At 37.6% G+C, this 15091-nt stretch overlaps 1 protein-coding gene across 12 annotated transcripts in view; it reads right to left on the bottom strand.

Annotated features, from left to right (window-relative positions):
• The window catches only part of Rbcn-3A (rabconnectin-3 alpha), a 140739-nt gene that overhangs the window by 50354 nt on the left and 75294 nt on the right, over positions 1–15091 (bottom strand). For all 12 annotated transcript variants that reach the window (XM_089641798.1, XM_089641812.1, XM_089641809.1 and 9 more), the window contains 2 exons: positions 9190–9390; positions 1366–1587 (listed from right to left, as the gene is read on the bottom strand). In XM_089641798.1, the coding sequence (XP_089497924.1) occupies positions 1366–1587; positions 9190–9390 (423 nt within the window). The remainder of the gene's footprint in view (positions 1–1365; positions 1588–9189; positions 9391–15091) is intronic.

Raw genomic sequence — 15091 nt, forward strand, 5'->3', positions numbered from 1 at the left:
CAATAAGTCCTCAGGGCTGTTCGAATTACGTAATACTATAATTACTTCCGTAATTGGCTATACCAGTTTGGAATAATTGAAGTCTCTGAGGATTATTACTCTTAGGATAGGATTAAAATAATATATTATTTTACATATATTGCCACACCACCGCCTCGTTTTTTAATTTGTCAGTCTTTGCCGAAGAGTGTGAATCTGGAATTTTTGTCACTATTAATATTGTTGGTTTCATAAGATTTATTTGCGCAATAACATGATCAAATTTCCGTGTGATAGAGCATAAGTTCATATAAAGTATTGAGATATTGACTGTGTAATTGTTTACATGTTTTTTGGAATGCATGTTATTTTTGGGCATCCTTTAACGAATTTGTAGTCAAATCACTTTCTCCCTCTTCTGTTCTTCGGTGCAGTTGGTTCCTTAGTTCAAGGATAGATATTGCATCGCCTTGCGTTTGGAGGATTACTTTTATGGGGCGGGGGAGTTTTTATCTTTTATTTTGTTGTTGTTTTGTCTTAATTGTTGGTGATGCTTTTTATCACTTTGGAGCATTCTTCTGTATTGTATAGCTTTCGATCTGGCAAGTTACATTCAGGAATATCATCCATAATAACATTTTTTGCACAGAATTGCCGATCGCTCAGCGATTCTTATCATATCTTCAGTGCATTGCATTTGTTGTTGTTGTTTTTAAAACATTGACGTCTTCTTGGAGATCTCGAATTAATTTATACAAGACAGGTATTTGTTGCAGACCACTCTCACATTCAGGAAACAGGAATTTCATACAGCGGTTTTTCAGCTCTAGACATCTGGTTTCAGTTGCAGATAAGCCTGAACATTTGATGCATATCCTTCGACAACAGCCATCACATAACTACAACTCCTGGCTTAGAAACATCACCATTACAGTCAAAACAATTCATGTTTATTGCAGATGTTATTGTTACACTGTAATATTGTCTAATGGTTTTGGTTAGATGTGTTTTTCTTTATTTTTAATCACTGTTTAAAAGATACTCAGATGAGATAACACTTGTGCATTTAAAGGAGCTTTGTTTTACTTTTATAATGTTTTAGCACTTTAATAATGTTAATAAACACTTGTAGAGGATTTTCTAGTTCACAGTCGCCCAACTACAATAGACAGTCAATATACTGAAAGGTTTTAGAATGAATAACAAAGAGTTGTCCACATGCAGTTTTTGACTACCTACTCTAGATTTAAGGTTATAGCGTATTGAATATGGTTGACAGAGCTTTCCAAATTTACATATCGGAGTTTTTCAAGCCTTCGCTGTCCAAGACTGGCAGTGAACCTGTTGACACCCCGTATTCAGAAAGTTGCCAGTGGGACAACATACCCAGCTCTTTGAGGTTGGCCCACTTGGGCTGTCCCTTGGCATAGCCGGGCACCAGCATGAGCAGCTGCTCGGCACTGTCCGAGTGGAAGGCCCAGGCGATATTGGCGCTGCCTACACCCTTGTGCTGCAGCGGGGCTCGAGCCCCCAGCGGCAGACAGCGCAGTAGGTAGCCAAAGTGCTTCATGGCCAATAGGAATCGGAGGCCGCAGTCATCTAGGGCATCTGAAAAATTTTAATAATTCATTATAAATCACATAGACAAAAGCAAAAGAATAATTAATATTCTAAACTGTCCAAATTCAAACAAATCTTTGGCTATGGGAAAGCATGCAAAACCGACCTGTGTTTAACCTTTCCTCATCTGTGGTGTGTATTTACTACACATTGCTTCTAATAACTTTAATAACTCTATAAATATAATAAATTCTGGGTTCAGATTTTAGGTATTCCTCCGTTATACATTTATGCACTGAATTAAAAAATAATATATTAAATAGTTTTCAAATTCAATTAAAAATCAGAGTTTTTTGTTAAAAATCGGGAACAAATACACCAATACAATCAACCATGTGATACTAAATACGCGAAAAGTGTGCGAGGAAATGACACGCTATTGATGTCCCGCTTTAATTCGCTATGCGGGAACATGAGACATCCACACTTCTGCAGTTGTAGTTTTTGATTTAGACCATCGATACCTACGACCGCACAGCTGTGTTTGTGCCAGCCGCGCCGCTAGCCAGTTGGCCGCGAACCGTCGTTAGATGTGGACCCCTCGCACATTTCTTTAGCATCTGCCGATGGTTTTTTCATGTTTTCAGCAATTAAATTACAATTATTATCACTTTTGATATAAAATATAATAAACATAATCGGTTAGCTATGAATATTAATATTTTTCCGATATTAAATCGCTTATTTTGAGATGTGTATTGACTACACAGCACCGTAACGCGTGTATTTTTTTAGCACAGTAAGGGAAAGGTTAACACCATCTCTTTCAGACACATATAATATTCATGCTGTCTCTGTCACGGATTTGACTCAAATTAAGAATTTGAGTAGTTTGAGAATTTGAGAGAGTTTTGAAAAGATCACTTTCAGATGGTTGCTTGCCTCAAGATGATTGACAAGGTGTGGGAAGGGGCTACCAAGAGGACCCTCACTTCTGCTTGGAAGAAGCTTTGGCCAGAGAGTGTTGTCGAATGTGATTCTGAGGGGTTTAAAATAGTACCTATGGAGTCTACAGTCAACGAGATTGTGTCTTAGGCCAATACCATGGGACTGGAGGTGGATAGCGACGATATTGATAAGCTTGTGTTGCATTGTGTTTCACAGCAAGAAGGAGAGTTTATTAGCGTAGGAGGAAGTAGCAGAGCAGCAATCTATATCAACATCACAGTAATAAGGAGGTTGCTAAGCGTTCTACAAATTTATTCAATGATAATGATGTGTCACATTTTCAACAAATTTTGAAGCGTCGGCAAAGACAAATGTCTCTAGACAGCTTTCTAGTAAAAAAAATTATTAATTATTTGTCATAAATAATAAAATAGTTTTTTCAATATTCTTTTATTGGTTTTTGCAAATCTTTATCGCATTCCAGGTTGTTAAGCTAAGTATGTAATATTTTTAAATAAACGTTAAAAAAATAAATTTGACTATTTTTTTTGGCATGGAATGCATTATCGTATTTTATATTTTATGGGAAAAATTGTTTCGCTTAACGAGTGTTTCACATAACAAGTAAGATTCTGGAACGAATTATGCTCGTTATGAGAGGTTCCACTGTATAAAATTTCAAAGTTAAAATTAAACTACACTCACTTGACGAAACGGGAGTCTAGAATAAAATAAAACCGGGAAAAGTGCATTGAATTACTAGTGGATTCGTCGGTATGCTACACGGCTATAAATGTCAGACATCCGCAGTGGATTTCTCGGCACATTAAGGGCTGGGCTGGAGCCCTACAATACTTGATAAACCTACTGCAGTCCAACTGTATGTCCATTTTTAACAGACGCAATGTGGGCATGTTAAGTCTGTTCTACAGGTATTTTAATGGAGCCTAAGGAGCTAGCAGCATTGATCCCCGGTGCACTGGTGTACATGCATGAAACTTGACGTACACGTGCGCAACACCCGTTCACAGTTGATGCTGGCTTCGTGAGAACAGACCGATTCTTCGACTCGTTTTTGTGTAAGACGTATCTGTATGTGTTACATCCGACATTTGGACATTCATCCAATCGAACTGTGTCTATTTGGAGTATGTGGAACGAGTTACCGGCATCTGTTTTTCCTCCTTCATATAATCGCCTCACAACACTGCCCAACCGGGTGGCGACATAGATCCCCTGCCTTTACACTGTACAGTCAGTGTGAGGTGTAGTGAGGTGTCACATAATAAAACAAAAAAGGCTTAAGCAATCATTAGGAATCTTGTGCAGCATCACATCACATCAGTTGAGAATTACCTTGCCGGCGGAACGCACGTATTACGCCGCGCGCCGTTTGTTTTGAATATTTATTCGGGATAATATTAGTTTGCCAAAAAATGAGCGATCTAAGTGTATTAATGAATGAGCTTCAAGTGCTCACTAATATAGTAAAGGTGTTGAGCACCAAAGTAGACAGCTTAACAGCTGACGTTAAAGAATTTAAGTCAATACTACTAGTCGGTAGTAAGTCAAATATTAATCAAAGTACCTGCGTAACGAAGCACGGTAACGAGAAGCCGATTCCTGAAATTCAGTGCGACCCGCCTCCCCGCGCCCGCGTTGTGCTTACTGCCATAAGTACTACTACTACTGAAACAATTGTGACTGCAGCTATTACTAACACTAGTATGGCACCTATTGCGTCTACAACTCTTGCGTCGGCCGGCTTGCCCCTGCCCCTCTTCCCGCCGCGCCTCATGCAGCCCGCTCCTGTTTCGCAATGCGAATTACCGCGAGCGAGAGTTACTCGATCGCAGGCAAAGGAATCGAAGGCCAAGCCCGAAGTTGCACAGATACCAAATACTGTCAAAGGTACTAAGGCCAAACCTATCCCTTTGCCATCAACATCATCTGTCCAACCACAATTTGAGGTGCAGCAAAAACTGGTACTTCAATCATCACCATCACCATCGGCCGTACCCGCTGACCCATTGGAATCGTCTCCTGCGGCCGAACCCGTCGAACCCGTCGAACCCGTCGCTCCTGCCACGACTGATAGCTCTACCGATAATACGACTCCCAACATATTACAACCTAAAGGGCTATCTGATCAATGGACAAAAGTTGCACGCAAACGGCGTGTCACCGTACGGGGTAATCAAAAGAGTGAAAAGGAGCCATCAGTATTGAAATTCTTTCACTGTTATCCCTTCCATCCTGATACTTCTTGCGATGACATGTCGCATTACCTAACGTCACTATATGGCGCCGCATCATATAAGGTCGTAAAAATTAAAACTCGGGGTGAGTACTCCTCATTTAAGATTGGCGTGCCTCAGCCGGCTGTTGCCGAAGTTTTGTAAGCAAAACACTGGCCGCGCCGCACATTCATCAAGGAATGGGAAGTAAGGCTGACGGCGCCTCGTCTTCCAGCGGTTGCGGTCGGCAACAGCTGACTCAACTCGCACACAAAAAAGATCATTTACTACCAAAATGTCAGAGGGTTGAAAACGAAATGCTCGCATTTTTACAATAATGTCGCGGCCGGTGACTGTGATATCATAGCACTGACCGAGACATGGCTAAATGCTGGTGTTTTGACCTCTGAACTTTTTGGTGGTGACTTCTTAGTCTTTAGAAGAGATCGAGACAATGGCAGTGGTCACAGGCAGGGTGGCGGTTGTCTCCTTGCCTTCAAGGGTGAGGATGGGGTAAAGGTAGAGCGCATCCACACCCTAGAAACTGAGCAAGAAGATTTATGGGTAAAAGTATCTTGCAAACTGACTGTCACATTCATTTGTGTAGTTTATTTCCCGCCTAACAGTAGGTGGGAAGTATTCAATCAATTTTTTGACAGGATACATTCTAATTTCGATGCAATTGGTCAAAAGAATGTCGTCATACTGGGAGATTTTAATTTGCATTCCGCTCGTGAAGTTTCTAAGGTAGAATCTGATTTGGACTATCTGTGCGCGGCCTTTGGTCTCTCGCAGTGTAATGACATTCTAAATTCCAATTCCAGAATCCTTGACTTTGTTCTGTGTAATTTATTTATTTATTTATATATAATTTGTACATTTATTTATGACAAATACAGGTAATAAAGCCTAAGACGTTATAATTGTACCATTTATGCAGTGTATATGCAATGCCAAAAATCTCGCAAATGCGCTATAGGACACAAAAAATAAATCTAATTTTTTATCTACCGCATTCAAAAAGCACGTAGCTCTCCCCACAGGTGAGTTCATTAATAAATTAGTGTTGCTTGTTCTACTATATAGAAGATTGTGATGACGTCCTCGAGAGTGAGACTCTGGTACAAAAAAATTTAATTGGGCCAGTATCTCATTATTAGATAAGTGACCGTTTATTAGTTGGAAAAAATATTTAAGCAAAGCAATACCTCTACGTGTCTCTAGGGAGTGGTAATTGGTCATGCCTAATATATAAATCGATGGGTAAAGCCAAGGGTAACGTCCATAGAGCCGCGAGAATAAAAACCTTAAAAAAATTTTATGGACTCTTTCAATGCGTAAAGTGTATGTTAATTCATGTGGAGCCCAGATGATCGAGTTTGATTCAAGTACACTTAGGACTAGTGTGTTATATAATAACGTCAGTGTTTTTGTGTTACGAAACGGATATGAGTTTCTAATTACGAAGCCGAGAAGCTTGTATCCTCTGCTTATTAAATCATCAATGTGTTGGTGAAAAGTTAGTTTGCTGTCGTAAATAACTCCTAGATCTTTGATTTGGTTTAGGTGTTGGAGAATAATTTCATTGATTGTATATTCAAATACATGCGGTTTCTTTGATCTTGTATACGAGACGATATTGCACTTGGGTGTACTGAAGTTCAAGCCATTTATTTTGACCCAGTTTGAGACGCAGTCAATGTCACGTTGAAGGAGAATACAGTCAAGATGGTTTTTTATTGAGCGATATAGTTTCAAGTCATCTGCAAATAGTAAATACAGCGAATGTGTGATGACTGAACCAATATCGTTGATAAAAATCAGAAACAGAAGTGGTCCAAGGATAGACCCCTGAGGAACTCCAGAAAAAACTATGAATTCCAAAGAACTGGAACCCTTATAATAAACAAACTGTCTACGATTTCGAAAATATGAAGCAAAAAAACAGAGTAGTCTTTTGGAAAATAAAAATGCCAATCTTGAGGTGAGACGCTGTGAATTTCCACTTGTACCTGAGGACAGCTTTCATCCGGCTATTGAATTTCAGTGCAGCTTGGTGAGAAAACCTTTTAAAAGTAATAGAGTCCCGACCCTTGAACGTGAAATCTCAAGGGGATGGAATTTCAACAAGGGTAATTTCATCAACTTATATGAATCAATGAGCCGGATGGACTGGCAAAACCTCAGCACTTTCTGTACAGTAGATGAGGCGGCGCAATATTTTTACAGATGTATTTATGACGTATTTGATTCTTGTTTTCCCAAAAAACGTGCAGGCAGTGGTGGTCGCAAGTATCCGAAGTGGTTCTCGAGAGAAGTCATCTCGAATATGGAGATCAAACACGCCCATCATAAGCGCTGGAAAGCTGGACGCCTTCAGAGTGAATACGATCTGTTTAGTTTTTACCGAGCGTTAGTTAGGCGCGAGATTCGAGTGGCCTATCGAGCCTACGTGTCTGAAATTGTGGAAAACATCATGCATGATCCCAAGATGTTTTGGCATTATATAAAATCTCTTCGGAAGGATGGTGGTCTCGAAGACACCATGATGAAAGGTAATCAGGAATTTCGTGGCTTGGGTGTGGCAAACGCATTTGCTGATCATTTTCAATCGGTCTACAATAAAGACCCTCCACTTCTAGACATTAATAATACGGCCACATTTAATACCAAAGGAGCTTCAAACGTCGATTTAGGTATACTTACGGAATCTGACGTTATGAGTGCCATAAGACTCATGAAGAACTCGCACTCTATAGGACCAGACTTCGTTCCCGTATTTTTTATTAAAGGGTGTGCCGAGTTCCTAAAAACACCACTATGTCTTATCTTTAACTTAGCTATAAATACTTCAACTTTTCCCGAAGTATGGAAAACTTCAAAAATATGTCCTATTTTTAAGAATGGTTCGAAAAAGTTAATCGAAAACTATAGACCAGTTGCTATACTATCAGCTCCTGCTAAAGTATTTGAAAAATTAATTCATAAATTCATTATGCCTCAGATAGACGCATACATTATCCCAGAACAGCATGGTTTCCGGAAAGGAAGATCCACTGAAACCAACCTGATGGTTTTCACCGACTATGTTGCTAGGTCCCTAGACAGAGGTTACCAAGTAGACTGTTCGTACAACGACTTCTCCAAAGCTTTTGACACCGTGAATCACGATATCTTACTCATAAAACTTGCCCAGATGGGTTTTTCACTTCGGATGTTAGAGTTTTTTAAAAGTTACCTCAAGAACAGAAAACAATTTGTCACTCACGGAATCTTCCAATCTGCCGAATTTCTTGTTTTTTCTGGGGTTCCCCAAGGATCGATCCTAGGGCCTCTTCTTTTTTCCATTTTCATTAATGACACTGCTGAAGTCATTCGTTTTTCTCGCTTTCTGCTGTTCGCTGACGATCTAAAATTATTTCTTCTAATAAGAAATATTGAGGACTGCCTGCACCTTCAAGCTGATGTTGATAACATTTCAGAATGGAGTCAACGAAACAAGCTTCATTTCAATGTCATGAAATGCGTAGTTCTGACTTTCACCAGAGCATTTAGTCTCACATACCACAGGTACACTATGCTCGGTCATAATCTTAAACGAGTTTCAAACATAAAGGATCTTGGGATTATGTATGAGAATAAGTTGACATTTCGTCCTCATATCGAAGGGGTGTGCCAGTCGGCCTTAAAAATGTTGGGGTTTGTTCTCCGAACCATCAGAGTATTTCGGGATACCCGTGCTCTGAAGATTTTATACTTCTCCCTGGTCCGCAGTAGGCTGGAGAGTGGTTCGCTTATCTGGAATCCTCATGAGGCGGGGTGCTCCCTCATGTTGGAGAGGGTTCAAAAAAAGTTTCTAAGATTTCTTTACATGAGGGAGTACGGCCACTATCCATGGCTCTACCCGACGAACTTTCTTCTGGGCATGCTGGGACTTCACTCCCTGCAGCTCAGAAGGGAGGGGTATGCCGCTACCCACTTATTCAGACTGCTGCGAGGCTATATTGAGAACTCAGCCATTTTGGAGCGAGTGAGTCTCTATGTTCCAGATGACTATCTTAGACAACATCATCATAGATTATTCTATCTTCCTGCCTGCAGAACTAACCTGCCAATGGTTCTCCCGGTAGGGAGGAGTATATTGCTCCTGAACCAAATCTCCTCCGAGATTGATATATTTGGCGTCAGTGAGGAGAGATTCAGAAGGGAAATTCTTCTGATTCTTGAAAGAGTCTCTCCACATTGACGAGATCTTTCACCACTGCCTGAATTTTTTTTGGAAATTCCACATTTCTTGAAATTTCTTTTTCTATGTATAAATACTTAAAACCATCTTTTGTAAAATTTATATAACCTAATTTCTTATATGTATTAAATCCTAATTTGTAATTGTGTAAGAAATTAATTAAAAAAATATATTATTATTATTATTAAAAAAAATATGAACAAGAAAAACATAATTTACCTGTTCCAACATCGTCACCCTGCGGTGTTCCGTGCAGATTCTCTTTGGATATGGCCGTCTTGGCTGCGTCTATTGCGAACCTCTCGGCGAAATCAGTTTTGGACGTAGATACGGTGTCGGCTAAAGCCAGGAGATGCATTTGATCCAGAGAACTGAGACCTGGCAGATGGGTGTGGGTGAGGAGACGCGATAGTGCCCTTCCTGAAATTCAAAGGGAAAATAAAAACATAAGTACGTATTAAAAATTGTATTCTTCAACTTGCTTATGTATTGTAACAAATTGCCATCACAAAAATGTATTGGTCCCCTACATAATTTCCTTGACTTATAGAATATAATCTTGGTTACAGACACAAATACCCTGCCTTAGTACTCTCAATAGAAATTCACTGCCGATGCCCAGTATTTGGCGCTGAAGTATTCAAATTAATTAAGAATATAATTATGTCAGGAAAGATGCCAGAGAACTACTCCATGTTGCAGATTGGAAGACGACGGCCGAGGACAGAGGGCGGTGGAGGCTCATGTTAAAGGAGGCCAAGGCTCGAATTGGGCTGTAGCGCCATTGAAGAAGAAGAAGAAGAATAATTAGGATCAGTTGCATATGATTTGAGATTTTCACGGCCAAAAGTATTTTTGTTATTTGTTTTTGGGGTGTTATGCCGTGTTGCGCTAACTCCTTCTTTAGCCAACGTTTCGGACAGCATTGCAGTGTCCATCATCAGGACAGATGTGTTATTTATAACATAAATTATTGGATATTGTTTGTATAATTTGATGTCATCGGCAAAAAGTAGTAATTCTACATCGTCGAAACAACAATAGGGCCGAGATGCCCCATTCTATTCCTATATGTAATAGCGACAGCATAACCTTACGAGTCAAACACTGACAAATTACACAACTGGTGTAACAAATTAACAACTTCTTCCTTAACGTTGATAAATGTAAATGTAAAGTGAGGGCTTCCTTGCGTTACACCACTAGTTGCATAAAATAACTTTGATTGGAATACATATTTATATTTTGATGAATAGGATTTTGTTACGTAAGTAACTCGAAAAACCAATCCAACAACTCGCCTCTCAGTCCTAATGTATACAGTTTACTGAGTAATAACTTATGGGATACTTTAAGAGTGGGTTATAAGGCAGAATGGTGATTTGCTGGAAAACGGCTCTCTAAAACGGCTTAATACTAACTTTCGTATGTCATTCTCAGACTTCATATTTTTTGTTACAAAATAATTGACTATTATTCTTCAGTCTGCCTATTTTTTTTGTAGTGTATGTATGCCTTCGACCATAAAAAATAAAAACATTGATACTAGTCCAGTCAGTGGGGAGTTTTACCTTGCAAAAGGTTAGGTAGTAGCGATTTTGATATATGTTGTTAAGATTGGGACTCTAAGGGAAAAAAAAAGTTTTCGACCTTGGGAGGGTCGAGCTCGACCCGCCATCTTGGATTGAAGGTGCCAAAATTTGTTTTTTTCAAAATAATTGTGAAGTGGTCATTTTTACAACCAAATTGTTGAAGGCAAACTTAAAGACCTTAGATTACCTACATTTTTTGTACATGGTATTTTTTTGTAAGTCTAATAGGTAACGAGTTACAGTGGCGGAAATGTGAATATTTTTCTAAAAAATGATGAAATTCCCAACTTTGTAATTTTTTCGGGTTATTCATTACATAATTATAATAATTTTGTAAACTCATTTCCACACCACCATGAGGTATAGAACATGGCGCATTTTTTTATTGTGGTATCTCCAGTAGGTCTACTCCACAGATATACCAGCTATGGTAGATTTCGAAATTATGTTACATTACTATGAATTATGTTACTATAAATTATGTTACTTAATAACAGTCTTCGTCACCAATGTCATCATCTAACTCATTGCCTGTGATACTGAGATTCTGGGCTTTCATTGACAAAATCTCTTCTTCTTCGTCCTCGACATCGATGTGAACCTCTAGCGAATTTCAGCATGTTTGACCATTACAGCACCCACATACAATAGAACACTTCAATCCAGCTTTCGTGCAGCTACATGCAACGCCGCTTCCTTTTTTACAATTGCATGAAATAAATTTTAATAAAGTCTTGGGTGCTGGTTTCTTTGTCATTCTTACTGGAACAAGCCCGTTGGTGTCACGTTTCCAGCCCCAGTTTCTGGATTTTTTTGGATTCCATACCATTTTTGGACTTGATGGTACGTTCTAAATGCATGGTACCGTGCAGCGTCGTTCGTTGGTGGCAAAGAGGCAAGATTGAATTTGCTTTTTGTTGTCGACTTTGCGAAACGTTTGTAGCGGACTTTTTCCAAGGTTTCCTTATCCATGTCACCCCCGTACAAATCAACAAGAAAGCGTGTTCTTGCAACTGCTATGTCTTCTGGTGTTGCATCATGTTGTTTGAAGATTCCTATCATGGCATTGAGTCTTGTGTCGTTTTGCACAAGCGAACAAAATTTTGTTTTTCCTTGGTTGAAGAAGGACGATGTTGTATCGCAGCCGCTAAATGCCATGAAGAAACAGAATATTCTCAGCCGCCTCTTTGAATTTCACACTATTCGCGGAACACAGTCTTTCAAAAGTTTTGCCTCTCCCGGGTTTGCGAAGATATATACTACTTTTGGGTGGTGCTAATGCTGTCAGCAGAACTAGGAGATCAACGTCTTCGCCAATAATGAAAACAGCGTCATATGATGAACACAAGGAAATCGCAGTATTGACAATCGATTGACGTTCGATTGACAATCATCAGCATCTTCTTCAGCCTGCTTAACTGTAAAATCATCCTGTATAAATTGCTTTGTAAGCATCGAAATCAGACGGACTTTGTTATTTTCATTGGCTAAAAATCGTTCTTGTGAAACTTGAACTGGCATTGTTTCATCGAAAAGAACATCTGCAGACATGAGCATCCAGGCAACGTCCTGTAACCAGGACTCAATCAGTGTTGCCAAGTCAGCTGTAGACTAGGATCCCACTATAACAAATCAACGTCATCGAGTACACGGATGATGCTATATAAGTATATTGTAACGTAGAAATACGTTAAAATGATATTGTGTAATATGTTCGTACAAAATTTATCAAGAAAACTGGACTTTTACAATTTTTTGTCAAAATTTTCTTCTTTCAACCGCTGTAACTCGTTACCTATTAGACTTACAAAAAAAAAACTTTCTACAAAAAATGTAGGTAATTTAGTTGTCTTTAAGTTTGCCTTCAATAATTTGGTTGTAAAATCAACCACTTCATAATTATTTTGAAAAAACCAAATTTTGGCACCTTCAATCCAAGATGGCGGATCGAGCTCGACCCCCCCAAGGTCGAAAACTTTTTTTTTTCTTTAGAGTCCCAATCTTAACAACATATGTGAAAATCGCTACTACCTAACCTTTTGCAAGGTGGAGCCCTTTTTTATCCCCCACTGACTGGACTATACACCATACAACCCACTTTTAAAACTTCGATCAATGATTATCGTGTTAATAATGATTTTACACAATATTTTTAATTTAAAATATTTATATAATACAAACATCTGTAGAAGCACGACTTCTTATTATCGTTATGATATCTGTGGATATTAACAATTAAATAAATACTTCATCTTTCACCAAATTTTCAACACATTTCACAGTTTTTTACTTATTCTGGGATGGAAGCCCCCGGTGATGACGGTGAAACTATACGCTCCGTGTTTGACGGCGTATATATTTCGAAAATGCCATCAAAATGTTTCATTAATGGGGCGAACGTCATGATGTTGACTGGCGCGCTCTTTATGCAAGTGTGTGTGAGAATTCATTGCTTTACGCGCTCTGACTAAGTTGTGAGAGTGAACGTTTTTTCATATGGCGCATTTGGTAATAAAACCAAAAATTACCATCTCACGCCGGATCATTTTTAGTTTGGTAAAATCGGCCGTTTTAAGTGATAACAAGTAAAGTTTTTCACTGTTCCGATCTTACATGGTAAGGGGTATTAATATAAGGAGTAAACAAGTTTATTACCGTTTTTTTATTTTTATCTTTAAATTAAACAGACAAAAAAAAAACTTATTGAGGAAATTAACAATAATATCACCTTTCTGCATATAAACACGTAACCATTAAATTTGTTAAATCAACGATATTCTATCTATGTGTTGTGTTGTAAAGTTCCAAATAATAATATTATTTTTCTCTTTGTAGATCAATACATGATTTATCCATGGCAGCCGGAAAAAATACTCCAAACAAGGTATGATTCAAGTAACGAATGAATGAAAAAATATTATTGTTTAGTTGTACTAAATAACACAGAATAATTTAACAAATATATAAATTAAAAAATAAAATTTCATTTATTTCTCGAGGTCAATTTACTAATGATGTTATTAATATGTATAGATATTCTATCAAATATAAATTTTTTTAATTTTTCCAAATAAATCCACCATCGATTTTCTCTAAAACGAAAGCTCAAATAAAAAAAGTCATAACCCAAAATTGACTATAAATGAAAGGTACATTCATTAACAAGTTATACCATTTATACCACGAGTTTCCGAACACCGTGTAAAAAAGCCCTTCAAATCTAATTAGATTCGACAACAGCAAGTGAATGATGAAATATTTATAAAAAATGTCAAATTAAATGCTTTACCAAAGTAGTAGGAAGTATAAAAAATAGTAGGTTCTGCAAATAAGTAATATGTACCTTTTTTTTTTAATTCCTTTATTTTTCCCAATTTTTACATTAATTACATACAATATTATGTAAAGCAATACGAATAATGGGAACCCACTAAGGTGCAGCCTGTGCGTGGGTAATATATTTAAGTTATTATATTATTGTCCTAAAAATAAACAAACTGTGGGCATAGAAAACAAAAACAAGATTACATTTTGTCTAAGCAGTTTGTATAAAAAGTGTTTACAATAGTGTATAGTGAAGTTATAAGTGTTTAGTGTAATATATGGTGAATATTTTACGAGAAACATAAATTGATATGAATTAAATAAAAAAAGTTTCAACTGCTGTATCGAAAAGCCATAATTTTAACTCTTTTAAATATTGAGGAAATTTAGTAATGAAACTGCAGTGTGTTTGCATTTGTTTTGTGTTCGTTTGGGGAGAATAAAATACATTATTATTTCTAATGTTGATTCTGTTTTCATTTATTTTTGTTTTTAAAGATGTATTTCATAGTTTGCAAAATAAATAGTTTACGGAGAGAGAATAGTTTAGATTCTTTGTATAACTCATCTGTTGAAAATGTTCTTTTCCGATTATACATAACTTTGATGATATAATTTTGAGTTATTTGTAAAGGTTGAGGTGGTTTTTTAATAAGTTCTTTGTTTTACTTTATGTTTCCGATTGCGTATGTTCATTGCTTTGCCACAAAAAACGCACATTCGACGTTGTATTCTAACAAGTTCATTAATGTACAACTACCGCCCTCTAGCGACAAAAAAATGAAGACATTTTGACAGTTTGCGAAAATTCGCTATCATATAACAAGCGCTTAACAGCTTAACTTTGTCGAAAGCTTTTGAAAAGTCTGTATAGGTACTGTCAACTTGTTTTTTGTTGGTAAAATATTCCGTAATATAGTTATGGTAAAATAATAGGTTAGTAGCAGTTGACCTTCCAGTAACGAATCTGTGTTGGTTTTTATCTATTACTTTTATTGCCGTTGTTCCCTCTTCCCAATGCAACTCTCCTATCAAGCTAGAGGAACCAAACAGCTGGATTAACCTCAGGCTCAGTAAAAGGGTTAGTTATAAAAAGTGTCAACAGAGTGAAAAATGACAGCGAAACGTCGAACGTCATTTGGCTCATGCATTCCTTTTCATTTTGCGTATTGCCAATTTTATTATTATTTTTAGTATCAAATTAA

The sequence above is a fragment of the Hesperophylax consimilis genome, chromosome 2, assembly GCF_061612785.1.
Source record: "Hesperophylax consimilis isolate HC1 chromosome 2, BYU_Hcon_1.0, whole genome shotgun sequence".
NCBI lineage: Eukaryota > Metazoa > Arthropoda > Insecta > Trichoptera > Limnephilidae > Hesperophylax > Hesperophylax consimilis.